Source organism: Athene noctua, chromosome 1 (genome assembly GCF_965140245.1).
Source record: "Athene noctua chromosome 1, bAthNoc1.hap1.1, whole genome shotgun sequence".
Classification (NCBI taxonomy): domain Eukaryota; kingdom Metazoa; phylum Chordata; class Aves; order Strigiformes; family Strigidae; genus Athene; species Athene noctua.
This window is the reverse complement of record NC_134037.1, coordinates 106,265,393-106,281,288: the sequence shown is the minus strand read 5'-3', so window position 1 is coordinate 106,281,288 and position 15,896 is coordinate 106,265,393. Positions and strand designations below refer to the sequence as shown.

Sequence of the window (15,896 nt, the reverse complement as noted above, 5' to 3'; positions counted from 1 at the left end):
TATAACTAAAAAGAGATTTTTTTTCCCTAATTCATTATACAAAATCTTCTAATCAAGGTTTCAGTAACTACTCATACAGAATTTTTTCTCACATCTATTTAAAATCTATTTTTTCTGGTAATATCTAATCTTTTCAAATTATTCTATTTTCTAGAAACGTGCAAATTTATTAGTCCAGATGTTCTTCCCTGTGTGTATAAGTCCTTAAGCCGAATTTACTTCATACTCATTGGCAGCACAAAATGCTGTGAAGTTAAAAATAATTTTTATAAAAGGTCTGATTTAAACGATGATGCTTTGTTAGCTTAACTACTTTGATTTTAATTAAACTGTAAAATGCACCCATTATGGATGTGACATAAGAGTAACTACAACTCTGAACCTTCTGTTGGCTGAGGAACTGGATCCAAGTATACTGGTGCAACTTTATTTATGCTCGGGTCTATACTAATAATTTCTAGCACAGTGTCATTGCTAAGCTGCTAATAGTCATGTTTTTAATTTTTCCAGCAACATAAAAAAGAGGATGTCTAACCACAGCCAAATACCACTGAAAGTTTTCGAGTGAATGTCATGTGAAAGTATCTGTTATCTTTTGGCACTGCAATTCCCAGAAGACTATATATGCTACCATCTGCGCAGTAATAACTAGAGGAAACCACACTGCTATGTTTTGCTACAGTTAAGCTGTTCCCAGTACTAGAATGAACTCATTTAAGCTAACTGTTATCTCTCTGTTGCAGTGCAGGACAATGTAGACATATCTGTATTCCTTTTACTTTAATATATGGTACTTGGCAACATTTACAATATTCAACATTATGTGATCTAGAAAGCAAACATGATGTTACAACTTCTAAAGGTCATCAGCTAAGTTGATTTTCCTTCTCAGGGTATTATGAAACAATTTGACTGATGTCTACTCCCTAACTCACATTTTTCACTTACTTTCATATAAAGGTCTGCAAATAAAGGTCTGCATATAAAGGTTTCCAAATAAAATAGTGTACTTTGTTCACATTAAACAGGTTTTAACAATGGCAAGCAGGGAGAGCTTTTACATATTGACCCATTACATACAGCAGAGCAGTAATGCCAAATCTCACAATTTCATAGTGATTTTCACAGTACCTGATGGTTTTCTCAAATTCCATATTCATGGAATGGTGTTATCACTTGAGCATCTATGATGTCATTTTTAATGACACATAAAACATTGTGAAAGACACAGCAAATGAGTGTATTTTTTATATAGCAAATTCAAGTATTTTGAGAGAGATCTGATGCATCTGATCATACTGTAGTGCTACTTGCAAGTATGATTTCACAGAAATGGCTAACTGTCATACTGAAATTATAAACTAGATCCCAATTTTCAGAAGTGCTAGGAAATCTTATCTCTTACTGTCTTGAAAACATTGATGTACTCAACACCTCAAAAACTTGGGCATTTTTTAGTAGAGCATACAAGAAATTACACTCAGAATTAAAGTCTATTCTCTGAAATTTGAGTTCTACCATGCAAACCAGACTACATTTAATTACAGATTTAGATATCCATTTATTCATGCCTAAAGAGTACATTCAAAATTTTGATTCTATTTTTTTATACTTAAGTATTTTCTTTCTGATCTGAGTATTAGATCTCTTCTTGAGTAGCCAAGAACAATGTTAGATGGTGGTGAGGCTTCCCACCACCAACTACAAGTAAGCTAATGAGTGCTGCATCATTCTGGCTGTCATGCAAGCTGAAAGATCAAATTAGTTTGTTAGATGAGGCTGTAAACATTTTGCTATCAGATAGTTAATTGGACAAGAGAAGAATAGCCTATTTGGAGAAAAGAGATGGAAAATGTTCCTTTCGTGAAATACTTTGTCCTGTTGATTTGGTTTGAAAGCAATAGGAACTATGAAGTTCAAGGTAAAACACTGGGACTTAGCTTCACTGTCAAGGATAAACAATTTAATGGATTCATGGAATTATCCCTTCAAGGTGAGGAGTCTGAAGAATTTGAAAGGGGGATAATAAGTAAAAGTTTTGCACGGCTTAAAATCATGCTCACAGTTTGGATTTATGGATTTTAAAGGGGGTATTCTGAGAAGGATTCACAGAGATGAAGTTCTTCTATGGTGCTGTGATGAAAAGGTATATAAAGCAATGCATAAACTGACAATACATAAGAAGGAAAAAAAAATATTTTAAATTTCTTATGCATAATAACTGTGCTGAGTTCTGATGCTGATAATATTTCAAAGGGTGTTTGAAATCTGTCCAAAATGGTCACAAAAATTGTTTTAAACAGAGAGACATCTTGCAATAACCTCCATTGTTTATGTTTAGCACAAAGAATACTAAAAGTTGGCTGAATTAAGGTATGGATTCTGAATATTAAAGGAGTTTTTAGTCTAGTAGAGGAGGATATAACAAGAAGCAATGGTTCAAAGATAAAATGAGACTATTTCAATGAGGAAATATGGGACATACTTTGAACACCAAAGGTAATTAACTCTGGGAGTAGACAAAAAAAGATATTTCCTATCTTTTGATGTTCTTAAATCAAGACTAGATTGTTCAGCCAAAGATTAATGGGCTTTTTATAGATATGGTTATAAATTTCTTATTGACAGATATGATACAAGGGATAGATTTGAAGTCAGACTAGACCATCTGATTCAGAAAAACACTTTGAGCATCACTAGAAGAAAAATAGCAACACTTTTTTGTTATCCCTCATTACTGTTCTAGACTGAAAAATAGAAGACAATTATTTTTTCCATTTTCTTCTCTGAGTACTAAATAGAACTAACTGTTCTTAGATAACAGAAGAGTCTATTTATAATGATCTAGAAAATCCAAAAATAATTAACTCAGACTATTTTTTTTTTTAAATCCGTTATTTTCATTTCAGACATTTTTCTTTTAAAACAAAAAAAGTAATTATGAGAGACTGTATACTACTTTGCGTTTCATGCAATTCTATGATACTTCATGTGATATTATAGGGTATGCCAATATAAAGGGAAGGACCATAATTTTCTACCATAAAATACCTGAAATGTCAAAGAAAGATCAATAAGCCTTTATATCCTCAGTCAAAAATCAGATCATGAACTTGCAAATATGCAATACATAGATACCACACTTCTAATAAAAAACCACAGCTGTGGTATGGCTCTTTTTAAAGGTCTTCACCACTATAATCTCCACTTCTCCCACATAAATCAGAAATAAAAAAGGCAGTCTAGCCTCAAAAGCCTTCCATTGGGTAAGGCAGTGCCAAAGAACATCTTACTTAGCTTGTTTTTTCTTAATATTCCTGCTATTTCTGAGCATTATGATAAATTGTGAGGTACATCACTTATTTAATAAGGAGTTATGAAGTATGTGAGCAGGTAATGGCGATTTTCTAGTTGTACTGAGACACAGTATCTTATATTATGAAGAAAACTTTTAGTATTAAATCAAATGGACTGTTGTGCATTAATGAAAAAAGCCCACATTGACAGTTACGTCTTTTGATTTTATTTTCTTTCTTTGGAGAACTCAAAAATAAGCTACACTTCAGCACATTCTGGAAAATGTATGTGTAAATTAAGTACTCACTGATGTATCCTATCACATAGGAACTGGAATATTTGGATAACATACAGCAAGCTGTTACATAATTGTTTGTATACAAATTGCTTCTACAAATAAAAGAAATATCTAATTTTCTAATGTTATACATAAATTCATGCATTTAAATTTTTGCTTCATTATTAAACTGAAAATTACACACCAGAAAGAACCATCACCTTATTTTAATGACAAAAGAACTGCTTAAAGTGTGTTGAGTAAATGGTACATAAAATTTGTCATACTTCTAATGACCTAAACAGCTGAAAAGACTAATTCTCCAAAAGGTAAATGAAAAATGTTTATATATTTTTTCATGAGCCTTTAGTCTTCAAGTGGTAGAGCTCTTCCCTTGTAACCTAGTATAGCCTGTATATAGATGGCCTGTCATGTCTCTACAATTAGATAAAACCAGAACTGCTATAATTTAATCAGTTACAACCTGAAAATTATATTTTGAAAATCAAGTTTATTAATATGTAATCTTTAGGTAATCATATTTATCCTCCTAATTTACACAATATTTATGATACTCTACATGTCCTTGAAATAGGGAACAGGGACACTACACTATGAAAAAGTGGCCTAGCTGCTGGAGTTCATAAATTTTGTTCAGCTTTGGATGAGTTCAAAGAATTGCCATGTAAGAAAAGCCTTACAGAGGGAATTTATCTGATTATGGCAGTAATAATTACCCAGCTGTTTATTGCAGATAGAGAAATAATTCATGTAGGCAATAGGCCGTGGTGGCAATGACACTCCGCATTTAGTAAATATGCAAACTGTTCACTTCTAATTAACCAAGCTAGAGGATGCCCTTATTAAATGTATAAACTAAAAGTGCCTTCCTGACAAGTGATGAATTGTTACATTGCACAAACTCTTGCCACAGAATTACTGAAGTGAACTTGGGGCTTAACTTCATTAAGAGATCTTGTGGGATAGTTAAATGAGGATGGACAGCATAACAAGACCTACCTGACAGTCAATGATATGTTAGAGCTTAATGAAACTGTACCTCTTCCCCTTTTCTACTTATTTTACAGTGAAGATCCTACTTCAGACAAAATGTTAAGTTTGTGAAGTCTGTCTATATAAGGCAACATAAAATACTAAGATTAGCCAGTCTTTGTCTGCAAAAAATGTTTTATGAGCTGTCAGTAATTCTAAAAGACCTATTTCAAAATAAAAAATCTAATCCAAACACTGCACTACCTTTAAATCTCAGAGGTATAAAACTACTGTTATTCTACAATACTATGTTGTCACACCTGTTTTATTCTTCCTTCTACCAAAAATAATCAGCTATACCACAAACTATTTGGTCCAATGAGTAATTCAAGTATCTCAAATTTCCTTCTACACACTCAGATTAAAAATTTTCTGTTGGATACAAGTGAAATAATGCTTAATATTTAATCTGTCACTCCTAATGGTGTGTTTAGTGCTATACAAAAATATGTGAGAAAATACAGTCTTCATATTTTTAAAGACTACAATCTAACCAGTTACCTATGTAACTTACGTTATTCATGTTTATCTGCAAAACGATCTGTATTACACAGAACTAGCTAAAAACACCACTTGCTCAAGAGAAATGTGGATAGAATAAGGCACACGAGGTATGTCTAGCTGAAATTGTATTGGAAATTTAGCTTACAGTGTAATGATAATGGTTCCTACCTTAACCTCACTGCATTCAGAAAGTGCTTTCCTATGCAGTTAAACCAGGGTATTGCCTGCTCTATAGCTTTAGCCAGTTCATTTCAATTTCTTCATCAAACTAAAAAGACAAAAAGTCCATCTAAAATGTCTTGTTTTGCAAAATGCATTATTAAAAGCCTATAGGTATTATAAAAGCATATAAGTAAATGAAATGGTGTTAATATGTATAAAAGTAGGCAAAAAGACCTAAAAATGGACTGTCTTGTCAAAGAGGGGTTTTATGCGTGGAATCTGTGAAGAAAGCTGGATTTATGGACAACATATTTAAGAAGGTACAATCATCACAAAAATGACTGTAGAGAATATTTGAACCCGATATGAGTCTCTAAAATGTGTAATTTGAAAGCTTTTCTCTGGTCTAATTGCCACTTAAGTTAATATGACCATCTTAATATTGTTCAATGGAAACTAGGTCAAATCTCAGAGAAGAATAAAATAACTCAGTTCTATATCTTACTCATCCTAACATCAGGTTTGTAGTTATGGAAGTACTCTGGGATCCTCAGTGGATTACAGTTCTCAGCTTCCTACAAGAAGTAGTAGTTATACCTAAAATCCTCAGGAAAAGGTATAGATGTCTCAAATTATGTGCCCTACCACTCAAAATTAATATTTAAATAAAAGAAAGCATATTTGGCACTTGTCTTTGTTTCTTTGGCCCCCAAAGAAAGCTGACAGGATAAGTTTACATTTAGAAAATTCTAATTACAGGTAAATAAGTTAAAAAGCATAAAGCATTTCCTCTAGATATCTTTGAAGACAAGGAAAAGAAGATGGTTTGAAGATAAATTAGTTAATTAAACATCAAGTGAAAGACAACATTACAAAAATGAGTTTTTTATTGTTGCAAGAATTCCAAGGAGCTGTCTGAAAGGCTTTGGCACTAATTGAAAATAGACTACAGAATCAATTGCTTCTGCAGTCAATGAGGAGGAACATTTTAATTGAATTATAAGACAATATATACATTCTTCAAAACACTTTGACACTTGAGAAAATGGCCAGCACCTGGACTTATCTTTATCAGAAAGGCACAGACAGATGGAGGCTGAGCAAGTTCTCCTCATACCACTATTACAACAGATGATTTATTTCAAGTCCACTTCATGGAAAATAGCAATACCTCAAAAGTTTTAAGAAGCAAAGTACTTGTTATGTTACAAGTAAATAGACCTTAGTAATGCTCTAGTAATCAAGAAGAAGCTAGATACTCTTATTTTTTTCAGTACTACATGCTCAGGCAGAAATTGCAGAAAAGCTAAACATTGGATTAGATCATCAGCAATGTGTAACAGTACTGTATTTCACTGTTCATTAAGATTATAAAAAATCAGACTTAATAAAGGATTTGTGAATAGACATATTGCCAAGGAAGTGTTTTTTCTCACTTTGCATTATCTATTTCCCTGACATTTCTTCAAGACCAAAAATCTTTAATGAAGACTGTGGTACTAAATCTGCTGATGGACCAGCTAGTCAAACTCAGATGAAAGTTGCACTCTCTGGGGCCACTCTCAAGGCTTTTTCACTACTAAAGCTAAGAATAACAGAAAGAAGAATTTAGTATCAGTCCGCTAACTGTGTGAAATTTATCATTTATAATCATAACACTGTTTACATACACTATATTGCTTGCTAAAGCTAGTCTTGGGTCTTAGTTTGCTACTGTTAAGTCAGTGTTTATTCAATAGCCAAAAAAGCTAAACTACATGCTTTGATTACACAAGAACCCCAATGCCAGTACTTTGCCACTGCTTTGTTAGTTTTCTGATACCGCTATCTTACTGAGTTCCGTGTCTAGGGAAAAATTTAAATGGTGCCATTCATCAGTAAATGAAGCACTACATCCCAAAATCTTATCTCTAGTTACACACCTGACATATAGCAAAGTTGCCTTGCTGTAGTTTTAAAGGCCAGTGTGTAGATAACCTTAGTCAAAGTACTGCAAGTTAATCACACAGTTGGGCAACTGACATCATCCATAAATTCTTCTGATATAATGGCACCAGCATGCTAATTTATGTGAAGTGATGTCCATTTGCTTATCATGGATTAGAAACTGTTTCACATTAAACAAAATTCTAATGCATCATATGGAGTTATAGCCTATGCTAATTGCTTTTGGCATATTTCCCCTTGTAACCATTTTGCCAGCTCTTAAAGATGTTAAATGTACCTTTAAGAATGTTTCAAAACAAGGTGGTATTCTTCTTTAAAATTAAGTGCACTAACTTCACTGTGAAGTAATGCAATTTTTTTTTTTAATGCATGTATTTATATATGCAACCACTCAACTAATCCATATACAGATAGAACACAGTATGTGTTGGTATTTATTTATTTAAGTAAAAATGGATGCTATAGATGAAGATTTATTACTAGAATGTAAACAAAAAACTTTTGGAAAATAAATTATTTAAAAACATGTTTCCTACTTGGTTGGTTTCAAACTTCCTAAATCTTGCAGACAAAATAGAATTCAGGACTAATGAATTCATTTCACTGTTACACTGAAGCTAAACTGTACAAGTGTCAAGAAAAATCTGAGTATGTCCTTATGTAGACAGAGTTCAGGGTACAAATTCATTCTTTTGCCATCTGTCAAGGGATTCTTTGAATCACTTCTCAACTTAACTACTAGGGACTCTACTGGGGACACCAGCAGCCATCACCCCTATTGGTTCTGTAGCAGCGGGAAGTAACAGGAATGCTGGAGGAAAACTCACCCATCTTCAGCCAGTCTGAGAGCTGAAGCTGACAGTTATCTTCAGTTCATACAAAACCACTTCCTCAAGTTAGGATAAGCAGTCTGTTAAGTGAGTGCAAACTCACACATAATATGACTATTATTATTTAATTATATTTTAGGTCAATTTCTGTTAAATCAATTTCTGTTAAACTTAATTACATCCCTCTATGGCTTTAAACTGGGGCAGCTTATATTAAGTTTACTTTCTCTTGGGGTTTTCACAGTAAAGACAAATGATAAAGGTCTGGCTACTAAATGAGGGCAGCTATTAAATAAGGACGGCTTGTATTAAAGCTGAATGGTAAAGATGTGGCTACTGGTTGAGAAAACCCCTTACTAAGGGAAGTGTCTTGTATTTTAAAAGAAAGGAAGGTGAAGGAGGAGAGAGAAGGAAACAAACTTTGTTCAATAACTCTTATAAGATACTCTTACAAGAAACTACCAGAATGTCCCAATGTTACAGTGCAACTTCCTCTGAAGTTTCTCTTAGAAACAAGTGAGTGGTAACTTGATACAGGCTGCTTCTTAATGAAAAAGGAGAAAAGTGAACATAGTCCCTGGTTCTGGAGACCGAGTAAAAGCATATCTCAGAAGGAGTTGCAATGTGATTTCAGGTAACTGTTGATAGATAAGAACTCTGTCAGCTTTATTCTAGAAGACTGAGAACCATGTATTGTAGTTCAGTTTAGAATTACATCATAATTCCAGAAAGAATACAATTTAAACAAACATGAAATTATAAATTTCTAGTGTGTATTTGTTGGGTGTTTTTTCTGGTTTTGTTTGTTTGTTTGTTTTTCTGAAAGTGAAGAGTTATACCCCTACGGAGTTCTTAAAATCAGTCTCTGTTTTACTGTAGTTCTATTGAAAAACTTGGTTCTTTACTAGCACTGACACTGCACTAATGCACGTGTTCTGACAAATACACCTATAAGACAAATAAGAAAAAATGCATTACTACATATATCATGCTGTGTTGTTTTGTGGTGTCTAGAGATATGAAACACTCAAAGCCAGCCTAATCTGAATGCACAAGTGTGTTAGTGGCTCTATCCGCCAATGTGTAAATTTCCGTAATGCTGATGCTGGAATAAAAACCCAGCCATTTCATAAATGCACTCTTTCAATTTCAGACAATTCTTGGTCTTTTTTACAAGGAACAGTTGCAATAATTTTATATACACAAAAATGTTTGTGAACAATGAGGTTATACTCTTCCACATTTGATGTGATGGGTTATGAAAATATGCAGAGAATCTCTCCTCTCCCTTTTTCAGTATCCCTCATAAGAAACACTGTGGGCCACCTTGGGGCCAAAATAGCTGTCAACAACTTAGCCCAATGACAGGAAAAATCTGTTTGGCTGAGGGCCTACACCTGATCTTCACTAAACATCTGTTAGATTTCATAAGTAGACTGTTGAAGATAATATACATATTAGTTTTCAAATGTACTCCAATTAAGAGATTACTGCAGTTGTTCTTGATTGCACTTGAGAAACAGTGCATTTTTAAAACTGAAACAATACAATTTATTGATTAAATTTGCTCAAAAATTCATTTTCAATTTTAAACTTTTTTTTTAATCTGAAATGTGGATTTCTTTAACCTGAAAGACATATATTTCTGTGAACTCTGGAAGACAAAATTCAAATTAGCAGAATATCAATATATCAGTTGTCAAGTAAGAGCTCACACAGACCAACTTTGACACATTTTTATGTACCTGAAGTCATACTGCTTACCTTACCTGTTAAAGAAAATTAGCACAGTATTGCTTGATTAAAATATCTAACCGATGCAAGGGCTTTATGTTTTTTAAAGACCAGGAACAATACTAGGGAATTTGATGAACATGTCAAAGTACTGAAAGACACATATTTGTAGTCCTCCAAAGTTAGGTGTAACCAGCAGAGATCTATTTTGGGTGTGAGGAAATAAAACACAAAGCTCCCATCAGTCTGTGTTCAGTACAGCAGGAATACCACTTGCTATCTTGTTTCATTTACACATATCAAAGGTCAGTCTAACTGACATGTTATGAACCTTGTTCCAGGTTTAGGGAAGGAATGGAGATGAGTGATAGAATTATTATGAACAGAGAAGCAGGTTACATCTCTGCAGTTCATCCAGTTATATTCATTTTAGACCAGAAAATTATGGCTTCATTTAGTTTCCAAGATTTGGTCTAGTCTTCCTAGGGTTCTACCTTTTCAAGAAGAGGACATATTTCAAGGATTTCAGAACAGAAAGGTACAGTTGAAGAGATCACAGATTTTTTAAGTCTGGTTTTGCTGAGTTATGCTCTAACTTTCTGCATAGGATATATTTAAATTAATAAGTAATGAGAGATTAGAGCTAGGCGGTTATCACTATTCTTCATTATATGTAACAATGTCATGCATGGATTATAATGCAATGACAAAGAGGATGTAGCATTAGCTAAAACAGGAAAAATAATATAAATTAATAAGCAGTTTCCAAAAAAGTTGGATAATTCTTTTTCTCATATATAACTTGCATACACTGTTTTCTCTAACAGTCTTCTGGCTAAATTATCTTTGCCGTGTGATCTAGATGAGACTTCCAGAAATACTTTTTCACTAGACTCCCTTCTATTTCTATGCTTCAGAAAGCAAAGATGTGTCTCAGGCTTTCTGAACAGCAAAAACCGGATAGATTTTGTTCAACATCCTTTCACTTACAGTAAGAAAGTAATGATCGTAGTCACCCAGTATTTTGTCTGTTTCCACTGTTATATGAAGAAATAGTCATGGATCAGGACATCAAATGTGCTAGAGGGAAATAATTGCCTCTGTTTTAGAGAGCTTTCAACTTAAGTACAGGGAGAGACAGGGGATGGATAGGAAAAACAGAGTAGGAACATACACCAATAAGTTTTATCCAGAAATCTAATAGGTAAATTAATCTCTTTCTATAACTATGAAAAGAGACCCCTTCACTATGTCCACACCAGTATCTTTTGCAATTAATATTCACGGTATGGCTCATGCATGTAACTTAGATCCAAATCTGTATTTTCATTCATTGTCAATAACCAATTTTCAAAACAGATTATGAAAAGAAAATGTTCTTAGCTTGTGTATAATTGTGGAAAAAAAATAAGCGAGTTCAACAAACCATATTTAGGGCATAATAATCTACGACTTCTAAGCATAGGTGAGGAGCCTAATTCGGTTTTATTAAACTGGTATAAAGCCAGAGTATGTCTAATCAATTCAAAGAAATTATTCTGGATTCATAATAGCATAAATGAGAACAGAATGTGGCACAACATGCACAGGAGTAGGTTAAAGATAATGACGACTGATATATATAGATATAGATATAGATATAGATATAGATATAGATATAGATATAGATACACACACGATAATGGAGGGGATCCTACACTCAAAGAAATAGTTTCATTAGTGACATAAACTTTTTATAAATAAAAGAAGAGGGAATTAATGCTTTACCACATATAGTTTTTATCTTTACCTGACAATCTCGTTATTCACAGAAATGGCTTCTAAGTATTTCTTCAGTGCATAGTAATTATGGATATATTTCCGAACATAGTAGCCTCGCCATCTTTTCTGAATCTAGAGGAAATAAATATATACTTAGTACATTTCAAATCAAAAGCTTGTATGCATATCAAATATCTGTTGTATTTCCCAAATAATATGGTTTACTTAAAAGTGATATCTAGTAGAAGCACCAATATGTTTCAATGAAGAAATTGAAAGTAGGACATAACATTTTGTAGTTAAATGATGAAATTAATTTACTATTAAATACCAACGTTGAAAAAATAATGTCAAGTTTTCAACCACTCTTTATATTGGGTTGTGGCAATGAAAAGAAGTTCCTGTTATTGCCAGTGGCATATGTCAGAACAGTAAAAAACAGACAACAGAAGTGGTGTCTTTCCTTAGGTACAACATGCATTCCCTACTGAGTCACCACCTCACCAATATCTTCATCTACACTCTCACCCTTGTGTTCTGGATATAATCTAATCTGAATAGAAGGCTTCCTGGTAATTCAGTGAATCAGGCCTTGTGGAAATATAATTTAAAAATTGCAGTTCTTTCATCTCCAAAGTAAGATGATGCATGTCTATTTGTTGCACATTAATTATAATCTCACAAAATACTATTCTTCCTGCGTAACAGATAGAGCTTAAACTGGAAAAGGAAACCTCTTTATCTGCAGCTAGTCTTAAAGTTGTATTAAGAATAGAAATTAGGTAGTATCCTCCACCAGAAAGGATTCATATTTTGGTACATTCTAAAAAACATCAGTTAAAATACAAATAGTTTAATCCGAATTTCCCTAAGAATTTATTTCAATAAAAGACTTTAAAACTTCTCTGATCTTTAAAAATTCTAATCATGATGTTGCTGAAAAGATTACAGCTATCTGTTTTGTGAAAAGGGAAAGTAAGTATTAATTAGGTAAAAAAATTATCAGTACTGCCATTCTCTTAGCCATATTTATTCCTATGCCATGACACAGACAGGTGGAAGATGTAACTTGTTCTATTCAGTCATGCTGAGGGATGCTCATGCCTCATTCTTTTTCCTGTAAGAGGTCAGTGTATTCTAGATCAACATATCTGAAAAACAGATTAATGATCTTTTCCTCTGTTCTCAGTGTCTAGTTCTTCTTTACATTCATTTATCCTTGAACTTACTTCTCTTCCTGAAAAATATTCTTTACTTCCTTCCTTGCATTTTGTCTCCTTTTTTTTCTTAATATATTTCTAAATTAATTTCCCAGTTTCTATCTTTTAGTCTGCATTACCTTCACGGCTGCTCCAGCTTCCATCTCTTTGACATTTATATCTTTGAAATCTTAATAGACATAACAGCTGAAAGGCAGAATCTACATTAAAAAAGCAGGAAGACTGAGGTCTTACAATCCAGAAGCAACTCCAAGGTGAGAAGCTACTCACCTTCACTAAGTACACTGAAGAGAAGAATACTGTAATTTACCAAGAGGTCTCCTTTTCCTCTGGGCCTTTGGCTACTAGACTTTTCAAGAACTAAAAACTCTTCAGTGTATCTACAGGGAATGTTTTTCTTTTTTTTCCTTTACACCAATGCTCCTATTCCCAGAAGCAAGGTATGACTTCGTAAGTGGAGTGCAATCCATGTGTTTGCATTTGGATTTCTTTTCCTTACCCTATCTCTTATTCCAAAGCAGCATGTAAAAAAAAAAAAAAAGGAAAAGGAGTGTCGTGTTTTGTTGTGTTTCATTCAAGAAGAAGGCAAGGGGAAAATATCTGCCCGTTGTCCACACTATCGCACTCAGTGACTTCAGAGTCTCTATCATCAAGTCTTAGGAATGCTCCTCAGTAATAGGCAAAATTCTCTCCACTCCTTCCAGTTCCATTGCTGTCCAATTCTGTACAGCTCTGATAACTGACAAAAGTTATTGCAATTTTCCATCTCCTGCCATTTCCTGAGCTGAAAACAGTAACGCACCGGAGCCATCTATAAGCAGACTAACTAAGGCAGGGTTGCATATTTTCATATCTTGTCTTTGGTACCATTTTGCAATCACAAAAGCCAAACCAGTCTTCTTTAAAGTAAAAACTAGCTTTCGATCTCAACTGATGGCACCTTGTGGTATGGTTGTGATTATCTTTTTCCATGAGATTTAACAAGAGAATAAATATCACAGGAGAGCTTTCAGTAAGTCTTTGAGTGATGTGTCATCAAGAAAACAAAATGATGCACTAAAACTATTAGGAATAAGAGGATATTCACTTTTAGTGTTAGTACACTCTTCTATTCCCCCTTGTGCACCACCATGTATTTTCCTATCTTGTCAAATGAGACTCAGAACTAATTTTAAAAGTTAACATTTTCTTTTACCTATGTGTCATTGGTTGGTTGGTTTTGGTTTTTTAATAAAAAGGATTAGGACCTCTGGAAGTTGTTATGATATGAATAAATAATATTTTGTGAGCAGCTGAACACGGGAACAAGAAAGGTTAAACACTAGACATGCTTCTTTGCACTAGATGATCATAAATTTCATACTCTTTGCAACCACTTTCTCATACACAAGCTTATTGGGTTAAAAAGGGATAGAGGAAGAGCAAAGAATGAGTATGCCTTCAGAGATCTGGGATTAAGCAAAATCCTTCGCATGTGAATAAGTATCTTAGCTTTGTTTTTCTCTTTGGCTTCAAAATTTCTCAACAAGAGCAACTTGGCTCCCATATAGCTATGTGCTCATTAATGCAGGATTATGGTCCCTTTGAAACTCTTGCTGACAGTCTTCACCTCACAGTTATAAATGCAGAACTGGATATTTGTGGGTTAAAGGATCAAAACTCAAACTGAAAGACAAAAGACTCAAATTGTATAAAGCTCTAATTATCTCCAATGGGCTCAGTGTACCAATTAAATGTTGCATTCCACCTTTATTTACACCACTTTCTGTTCAAAATGATCTCACTGATTTCAACTGAATGAAACATAAGTAAGAAAAACTGCATTATGTCTCAAGATATTTTATGCTAGATTTCTGTTTCCCTAATACTGTATTTCAGAGATTACAAAACTGAAGACTAATCTTTTTGGAAAAGAACATTTTACACAAAGCTTCTGATGACGTTCATATTTTCAGTGTGAAAGATTTAAATGTTTGATTTTATAAGGAAGTATAACATGTTACAACCATATTTCTTTTTAATTCCAAGGTGAATGTTTAAAAAATTCTTGAAAAAAAAAGAGATGAGTGTATGCCCTTCAAAGTAATTAGCAAGTTTCAACAGTGATTGGTACAAAACAATTATTGTCATTGATCAGCACTGAACAGATAATTTTAAACAAAGTCATTGTGTGCTCAGCAGATTACAGCTTGTTAACGGGCAAGTTCTAAATGACCTCTTAAGCTAGTCAAATCAATGATGCATATTCCTCATTAAGTAACATCAAAATGTAAGTGGTCTTATAAATAATGTTTATTTTAAGCACTAAAACAAATGGCAAAACCTTGATATATCAAAAGCCATCTGCTCATGGAAATATTTTTTTTTTGATAGGATTACTTTTGTTGCTGAAAATTTATAGCAACCTTAAATCTTTTAAGAGCGACACTCATATTCTGACCTAGTTCTCAAAACTGAAATTGATTAAAACAAGTTGTCTGATTTAATTTTAAAAGGTGAAACTGCTAGTTCTGGTTACAACTAAACTAGACTGACTTCAAAACAATGAGCATGTGTACACCTGAATGATACTTCAATTGCCAAAATCGAAAGTGCCTTTCTAATCAGTGACTATAAACCAAAATAAATATTTTAATAATACATTGAGGCAAAACTAAGTGGTTAAACAGAAAAACATACACAATTATTGTTATATTTTCACAGAACTGAAGTATATTATTCATGAATCAAGCTCACGGTCTGTGGATATATGGCACTGTTGGCTTAGCAAACCTAAAGTCTGGCCACATATCTTCTGTGCAGAAACTCAACAAGACTTATTCGCTATTGTCATGGACTATGGTTAGTTCTTCAAAAAACAGAAAACAGCAAAAAAACCATTCAGTGTTTCAGAATGGTAGCATTTTAAATCTGTTCTGCAGATATGGCTGCACAAGATATAGACAGAGGAAAATCGGATTCTGACATTTGCAGCTAAATAAAGATCTGTTCTATTGTTTTCTACTGATTTAAATTTCCATTAAAGAAAAGGACATGACTGAAAAAAGGGTACTTTGAAGATTTATATCACCTAATGATTCAACATTATATTTCCATTACAAATGAATGGGA

At 33.3% G+C, this 15,896-nt stretch overlaps 1 protein-coding gene across 6 annotated transcripts in view; it reads right to left on the bottom strand.

Annotated features, from left to right (window-relative positions):
• The window catches only part of SPATA17 (spermatogenesis associated 17), a 92,321-nt gene that overhangs the window by 61,763 nt on the left and 14,662 nt on the right, over positions 1-15,896 (bottom strand). For all 6 annotated transcript variants that reach the window (XM_074926232.1, XM_074926198.1, XM_074926207.1 and 3 more), the window contains one exon: positions 11,594-11,697. In XM_074926232.1, the coding sequence (XP_074782333.1) occupies positions 11,594-11,697 (104 nt within the window). The remainder of the gene's footprint in view (positions 1-11,593; positions 11,698-15,896) is intronic.